The following is an 8,925-nucleotide window of genomic DNA, read 5'->3' on the forward strand; positions in this document are numbered from 1 at the left end:
CACCTTATTGGCACAACCTCTCAGCACCGATTGTCTCCTCCATCTGATGAAATGAGGGAGGAATTTAGTTGAGGGTTGCTTTCTTTTTCTTATTGCATTTTAAACCATGGAGAAATTAGTAATGAGTCAGTGGTAAACTTCCTTAATTCCATAGTTTTCTGATGCATTCATTGCTTCTTTAACTATGTGGCGTAGGTCAGCATGATTAGCTTTAGTCTAGAATTCAGTCATAGATTTTCTAAGCTGGGTTGATCCTTGGATCGTAAGTCCAGTGCCCTCAGTGGACAAATGAGGAGGAGCCTGAGTCTTAAAGAGGGGAAATGACTTGTCCAAAATCATTCAGTGAAGTAGTGGGAGGGTCTGTATTAGAACTCAGATCTCCTTTCATTTTGCTAAGATACTATGATGCAATAGTGTTTCTAAATGTCAGGGAACTCTGGTAACATTTTTGTGTCCTACACTCTTATACTTTCAATAGGGGGTTGAGTCCCCAATCTGACCCATGAATCTCTATTATCTTATCTTTTCCCAAAGACTTAATTAGTGAAAACATCAGGAGTGGGAAAGTGGCAAAATACTTACTACACAAAGTTTGATGTGTTTATGAACAATTTTTTCATTAAGAATGATTTTCATCATCTTTTTTTCTTTCTGATGAACTGTCTGGTAATTAAACTATTGACATCTTGATTAAATAGTAGTGATTTACTCTAAATTTTAATTTTAAAAATTGTTCCTTCATAAAAGTATCCTGACTACTCTTTGTGCTGATTATCTCAATTGATTGGCACATTATACAAAATATACCAAATTGCAGGTTTGACTTCTGTACAAAATATGTAGAAGAAATCCTCATATTCCATGGATTTAGACTGAATGTCCTAACTGCTAACAGACTAATGGAAGGAATATAATATCAAACCACACTAGAAATTAATATCATTGTTTTATAGTTACACTAGTTAGATTTAGTTAGAAAGGACTTTAAGAGTCCATATTTCTTTTCAACCTCATCATTTTACAGATCAGAAACTGAGGCATAGAGAGGCTAAGTAACTTGGCCAAGGTCATACAGTGAAAGAACTAGAATTTGAACCCAGGACCTCTGATTCTAAAACCAGATTTTTCACTGTTCTGCAAGTTTCAAATTTTCTCACAAAATGCCCAAAGCTTATTTTTATTACTATTGACACCTAGTGGGTAGGTCAGATCTTTCGTCTTTGTATATGAAAGACTGCACATTTAATTTAAATTAAGTTTTGGTAGAGTTTTAGATTGTCAGAGCTGGAAGGGCTCCTTAAAACACAGATTATTAGACAGACCTCAAAGGGCCCTTAGAGATCATCCAGTTTAACTGCTCATTTTACACAAGAGGAAAAGCAGGACAAATGAGTAAATTATATGTCTCAATCAGCACCTTAAAATTAGCTTGTGACAGCCTCAGGATTAGAATCTGGATCTGAATCCAGGGACAGTGCCATTTTCACTGTACCACAATGCTTTTTAAAATGCCTTGAAACTACTCATCTACAAAACAATTTCTACTGTTTATGGTTGGTAATCAATATTTATCCTATTTATTTATCCTATTTCTCATAAGTTAGTCCATACATATTTAAGAAAAATGGAAAGTTTAATGAAAAGAATTTTAATCCTTGCTGATTATTTACCAATATTAACTTTTAAATCACTTCTGTTTTGTTTTTTGAATGGGATAGTGGGTAAAAAACTTCATGGAGGAAGATTAGAATGCAGAGAGATAGGGTTGAAAAGGAAGCATATATAACCTCAGTAAATTCCTAAAGGTGGGAGATGAGAGTAGCTGAAGTCCAGAATGGATGGAAAAATAAATTGGAGTCAATTTGTATTGCACTTTAGATATCAGATTAAGGAATTTATATATTACCCTAGAGGCAGTAAAGATTCAGTGAAGGTTTTTTCTCACAGGAGTGTCATTGTCAAACCTGTGCCTTAAAATATTACCAGAAACCATGTGAAGAATTAATTGAAGAAGGGATAGATGGAAGCAGGGACAACAAACAGAAATCTAATGCAGTATCTAGGCAAGAGTTGATAGGAATCTGAACTAGGGAGGTGAACAAGGGATCAAACGCATGATGAGCTTCCTTAACTTTCTCCAACACACAACTACAAGAAGTGGGGGGGTTTTTTTAATTCTCTGAGAGAAATCCGATCATCTTCTGTACACTGAGACATTCGTTTGGCAAATTGTACAAAACTTAAGGTTGTATCTTATTGTCTTCTGATCAAGTCACTACCTGAACTTGGGGCAAGTACCCGATCATTGTGGTCAGCTCATCGTGGGAATTAAATGTCATCTTCCTGCCTCTTGTGTCTGCAGTTCTGAAAGCTCATACAGGGAATAATAGTGTGCACATAATATGTCTGGGAAACTTCGGGATAATCATAGCAACTTACATGCTTTTGGTGTGAAGATTTATAAAGCACTTTCCTCATAATAATGAGATAATAAATTGCAAATATTATTACCCTCATTTTAAAGTTGAGAAATCTGAAGGTCAGGGAAGTTACATTACTTAACTGATCATGCTACCAGTTATTTTGGGAGACAGAATTTGAACCCAGGTATCCTGACTAAAGTCTAGTGCTCTTTTGGGTTTATTATCACAAGCAAGAAAATATGTCATTGGCAGTGGCTAACCAAGATCTAATCATTTCCACAACTCTCCATCATTTTTGGAAAAAGTAACTCAATTTTTAGTTCCAATTTATAGTGTACTCAGTTAACAATTTATTTAGTGCCTACCATACGTTTAGGCTCTTTGTTGGGCCAGGTGCTATGCTAGGCACTGGAGTCTGTTACTTAGAGTAATAATTAATCTCTTTTTCATTTTTACCCTTCTCTAGTAACTTTGCTAATTCACACAACTATTCTTTTGTAAGATCTTTTGTCTTTGTCTTTTCTCTCCAAACTTAGGGCTGAATCTCAAAACATCTTTTGTATAGATTCTAACTTAAGTGTTTTCATTAAAACAAGTTGATTGATCTGTTCTAGCTATTTCTGTGGTCCACAAGTGTTCATCATTGAGGGATGGATCCATACTTTTGTGGTTATGGTAACAGTAATTCTTAAATACTTTAACTAGGTCTCTTTATTACCTCCTTTATTAAACTAAAATTGCAACAGCCTTTTGTTTCCTTAACCAAAGACCAGCAAACTTACTCTACTTAACTATGTCCTTATTAACAAAACAAATAACAACAAAAAGATACTATGGACATTACTTATTCACTGGTGGCATCAACCATAATAAAATTAACCAAAGTTAATTTGTGATTGGATTGCAGCACGGATTTTATATATTCAAGTACTAATTAACAAGTGTGTGCCGTTAAAGGTCACTTGACCTTTGATTACTTACCCATCTATAGATTTTAGGTGGGGATAGAAAGCCTGAGTTTGGCAGCTGTCAATATTATATAAAACTGGTATAGTGGCTGCTCTAAATCGGGTCTTTCATCCATATAAGAAATTGTCCACAAATATCTGGTGCAAAAGAATTTTGATTGTAAATTATGTCTACTGCAGAGGTTCCCCTGGATGAGTGCTCCTATTCAAGTTGGATTAGTTGGCTTCTGGTGAGTAATACTCTGATTCTATTGCTTTTAGGGGATAAATTATATTAGAGGGCATAAAAGGAAGTATAGGGAGAAAAGAGAGAATGTGAAACCAAGCTGGGTGGCCAATAGTGGAATAAAGACTATACAGGAGAAGTTTAGCATAACTTGACTTCTGCTTTCATTAAATCATTTTGCTCAATATTTTATTTTAAACAAGTATTTGGAGCAAACACAAAATAGTGGAGAGACAATCTATTTAATCATAGTTTATTTTTTTCTAATGAAAATTGCATGTCATGACTGCTATCTGAATAATAAACCCTATGTCTTCTATGATCACCAAAAATCTCTTTGTTCTTTCATAGTTTGGTGTTTGCTACCCCTCTGTGCTGTGCATTGTTTCCTCAGAAAAGGTAATGTATTTAGTACTGTTGGCCATTTTATTTGGAGAAATACCAATTTAGGAAGATTGGAGTCTTAATTTGGATTGGGTCCAGGTTTCTTCTGATAGGAAAGAAATGGTGGAATTAGAAGGAATTGTGAAAGAATGGGAGTATTGTTAATAAGGCATGCATTAATTCAAGTACAAATTTGCATTTAAGATTTAAATAAAATCAGATCAAACTCAGTATGTACTTTAGTTCATTAGAACTAATAAAGTGTTGCATCATCATAGCTTTACTTCTTATGATGTCTTCATGTGATTTAAAGGCAACCCTGGCTTTTTAAAGGAAGGCTGTATTACAGTCCTGCTAATCTAGAAAGCTTTTGGATATGTTTGGATATGGTTTTGGTGACAGATTGTGTCTGCCATTTGAGGAACAGCCTAATTGCAGAAAAACTCATTACCAAAGAGTTGGTCACCAGATAATGAGGTTTTCTTTGCCTCAGTAGCAGATGAAGACTGTCCACTAGAACTGCAGAGAGTCTTGACATTATTGAAATGGTGGATCTTGGAAATAATTTTACGTAGGAAAAAAATGGACTTTGAGTGAGGAGACCTGAGTTCAGGCTCCCAGCTGCATGTCTGGACAAATCAGTGAATTCATGTTTCTAGAGTAAAACATTTTCTCTTTGACCAAGTTGTGAGGGAGGTAGCCTACATATTATAATCCTCATTCTACAGTTGAAAAAAGCTGAAGTTCACATTAGTGCATTTTGTCTTTGCTTTTTAATAATCACTATTTTAATCTCAGTGGAATAAAATGAATTGTTACATCATGTCTTGCATTTATAATTTATAAATTGGGGAGTAAATGAAATCTTTCCCAGTTATACTTTTCTCAGGTATGTAGACTAAAGTTTTAGAAATTATGAAAACCTACGTTTTGCTTTTATTTTCTCTGTAGTAACAAGATACTTTGTTTCTGATCTAGTTATGATGAAAACACTTACTACTTTGTACAGAGTATTTTGCCAGGAGCTTGAGAAAATAAAATGTGTAGATGAGACATGGACCCTAACTTCATGTAGCTTTCATTTTAAAAAGGAGATAACATAGGTGGAATTATATAGTACTACTTCATATGTGCAATAGAAAGAAAGCAAAGTGTTATATGAACTCTGAGGAAGGAGAGCATCACCCCATGAAATCAGAGAAAACCTTATGGAGAAGATGGCATTTGAGTTGGGCTTTAAAAGAGAGTTAGCAATTCAATTGGAGAAGGGGAAGGAGGACATTTTGTTTTTACCTAAAATCAAATAATATTACACCTATATTAATTCATTCCTGACTGCCTGATCTGTATGGATGTTTCATTTCACTTCTTGAATTCTGGTCAAGTCATAACTTTACCATGTCTTTCGCATTCAGTTCGATGTCTGTTTCACGCTTGGAGCCAGAATTGAAAGCCAAGATTCAAGAGACCCGTCCTGAAATAGAACGTGTGTACTTTAATAAGGGATTATAAATTGGGAGAAGACTTGAACACTCTAAGGATAATCATGCAAACCCAAATACATTAAGCCAGTGTTGGTAAAAAGAACTCTTTGACCTGTGTTCTTATAACTAGTTATTCCATAGTATCCAAATTTACCTTATTGACTAAATTTGTTGCTTAAAATTATACCTTAATTCAAAGAACCTTGTCATCCTTGTGAGAAAACCCATCCTGTCACTTTTAGGCTTGCTGTTTTGTAAGAAACTTTTAACAGCTCAAAACCGCATCCAGCACAAAACTGGGCACACAGTAGGCACTTAAGAAATATCTGTTGATCAATTGATTCAAAAATGTTTACATTAAATATCAAGCAATGGAAGGTGATTGAAAAAAATAGATCCAGCTTGCATCCCCCTCTATGGTCAAGAGGACATGAAGGGATTCAGAGCAGGCCAAAGGTTAAGAGGATAGAATGCTGAACTCATCACTCTTGACATGCAGCCTGCTGCCGCCTCTGTTACATGCAGCACCGACCCAGGCTTGTACTTTTTTCCTTAGGCTTAAATCAAAAGATACTTTGCAAGCCTTTTTATTTAATAAAATAAAGGCTAACCTTATAAGCTCTCTCCTCTTGGTAATTTTTTTTTCATTTGACAATATGGATAATAAATTTTTTTTAATATATCCCTTTGCTTTTAAATTCTTAAGGAGGCATCCACCTTCTTTTGGAATAGTTGCTGTTACTTGAAATTGCATCACGCTGTTACTAATTAATTAAATAACATTATTTAAAATCACTTAAGGCTATCAAACTATTATAGTTTATCTATACTGTATTTTAAATGTATATTAAAACCAATTATATTTAATCAAGATTGTCTGATTTTCAAAAATTAGTATTTCAGCAAGCATTTGCTTATGTGTCCAGTTCCTTGTGCTGGCTTCTCTTTCAAGCTCTTCTTGAGAAAGACTAAGAAAACATTGTATTTTATTAATCAGTTAGTGACCTTACAAGCTGTACTTGAATGTTCTCTATTACATTCCATTTTCTGTTTGAATATAGTCAGTATGCACACTACTCTGTTTATGTCATCTGTAACAGCTGGCAGTGTAATATATTTGGTATAAGATTAGACATTAAGCTTCAGGTTTGTAGGTGTTCAAAGTAATATACAAGATGATTGAGTTTATCACTGAAAGTAGATTCTTGTTATGCAGAGGCTAAAGTAGCTAATGTGTGGACATTTAGAAAACAGTAGAATAGTGAGATATTTTTACTGTGTGATCAGAGTAAATTTTCTCACAAACATTTCTCACATATTTCTGTATTTTTCATCTGAAAGGATTAACAGATCTGAAGCTTTAGTCTCCTAGAGTGATCCTTACCTGTATCTCTTTGATCATTCTTTCACTGCATATTTTTGTCTTAAAATTGTCTAAATGGAGAAAAATGGCTTCTCCAGTGCATTCTGACATAAAATATATTTTGTTGCAATAAACATGTCTAGAAAAACCTGACATTCCACACAGACCTTTGTAGTTTGCTTGCTGGCTTTTTGATTAATTAAATGTATAACCTCAAGGATTCTAAGAAACCACACATAATATATTCCTGATGATGTACTTCTGTTTAAATGAACTGATTTTCATATATTCTATTTGCCTCAATTGACCTTGAAAACCTCCCTGGCAAACCATTTGTAACATCATTTCAACAACCCGATAGATAATTCATGTTAAGTGTATGTCTTTCACTAGTAAGAGACATACACTCATTTGAAGACTGATAAATTAAATTATACATACTAAGAAAATGTGACCAAAGCACAGGCATTAAGATGACAAATATCATGGATATGTTTTTTTCTTAAGTTTGTTTATTGAAGCTTCAGACTCTTAATGCTTTTCTACAGATCATTTATCTGTACAATTTCATGGTATTAATAAGAAGAACAAATGAGCAAAGCTCAGGCAATTTATGCTGGTCTCAGAAAAAAAATGTGTTTTTTAAAAAATTAAATGAAGTGCAATAAGATCCTAAAACTGGTAAAGGTGAATAGTTATTAATATTTCTATTAATGCTCTATAAGAATATAATTTTAAGTGATGACAGTGACTGATATTATTAATTTCAGTATTAGCACAATGTCTTGCCAGTGTTGATGGACTCAATGTACTATTTAAATTCAACTGGATGAAATATTAAATAAACTCGGATTGAAATGAAATCGTCTTTTTTTTAACTGTGTATTCCAGATAAATGTATTCTTAAATTTTAGCTAATGGTTGCATACATTTCAAGCACAATATTTTGAATCACTGTCAGTAACTTAAAATTCCTGATGAGAAGCTAGTCTTTATGTTGTACATTCTTTGAAGAATATATATATGCTTTCGGTAATAATTCTGCCCTTTCTTTCTTAATGAAATTCTCTTACACCAAAAACATCTGTGAAAAGAACTAGTTTTTTTTTTTAGTTTATTTACTTTTAGTTTACAACATTCAGTTCCACCAGCTTTTGAGTTCTAAATTTTCTTTCCCTCCCCCTTCCCTAAGATGGCATGCAATTTGATATAGGCTGTACATGTACACTCACATTAAACATTTCCACATTAGTCATGTAGCAAAGAATTATAACCAATGGAATGAACCATGAGAAAGAAGAAACAAAACAAAGCGAAAAAGAGAGAGCAAATAGTATCCTTTGATCTGCATTCAGACTTCATGATTCTTTCTCTGGATGTGGATAGCATTTTCCATCATGAGCCCTCTTAGAACCTTGTATTGCTGAGAAGAGTCAAGTCTATCAAAGTCAGTCATCGTTACTATGTACAATGTTCTCCTGGTTCTGTTCCCCCTCAGCATCAGTTTCATATAAGTCCAGGTTTTTCTGATGTCTGCATGCTCATCATTTCTTATAGCACAATAGTATTCCATTAACATTCATACACCACAACTTGTTTAGTCATTCCCCAATTGATGGGCATCCCTTCAATTTCTAGTTCTTTGCCACCACAAAAACAGTTGAGATATATATATATTTGTACCTGTAGGTTCTTTTCAAATTTATATGATCTCTCTGGGTTACATCCCTGGAAGTTATATTGCAGGGTCAAAGGGTATGCACATTTTTATAGCCTTTTGGGCATAGTTCCAAATTGCTCTCCAAAATGGTTAGATCAGTTCACAGCTCTACCAACAATGCATTAATGTTCCAATTTTCCCACATCTCCAGCATTTATAATTTTCCTGTTTTGTCATGTTAGCCAGTTGGACAGGTATGATGTGGTATCTCAGTTGTTTTGATTTGCATTTCTCTAATCAATAGCCATTTAGAGTATTTTTTCCTAAGACTATAGATATCTTTAATTTCTTCCTTTGAAAACTGCCTATTCATATCCTTTGGTCATTTATCAATTGAAGAATGACTTGTAAAGAACT

The 8,925-nt window shown here is 33.9% G+C and overlaps 1 protein-coding gene across 2 annotated transcripts in view; it reads left to right on the forward strand.

The window, feature by feature from the left end:
• Nucleotides 1-7,711, forward strand: part of SFXN1 (sideroflexin 1) — a 41,314-nt gene extending 33,603 nt beyond the window's left edge. For both annotated transcript variants that reach the window (XM_072631003.1, XM_072631004.1), the window contains exons 10-12: nt 3,572-3,621; nt 3,969-4,016; nt 5,417-7,711. In XM_072631003.1, the coding sequence (XP_072487104.1) occupies nt 3,572-3,621; nt 3,969-4,016; nt 5,417-5,513 (195 nt within the window). In that variant the 3' untranslated portion in view covers nt 5,514-7,711. The remainder of the gene's footprint in view (nt 1-3,571; nt 3,622-3,968; nt 4,017-5,416) is intronic.
• Nucleotides 7,712-8,925: the final 1,214 nt, after the last annotated feature.

The sequence above is a fragment of the Notamacropus eugenii genome, chromosome 1 (genome assembly GCF_028372415.1).
Source record: "Notamacropus eugenii isolate mMacEug1 chromosome 1, mMacEug1.pri_v2, whole genome shotgun sequence".
Taxonomy (NCBI): Eukaryota; Metazoa; Chordata; class Mammalia; order Diprotodontia; family Macropodidae; genus Notamacropus; species Notamacropus eugenii.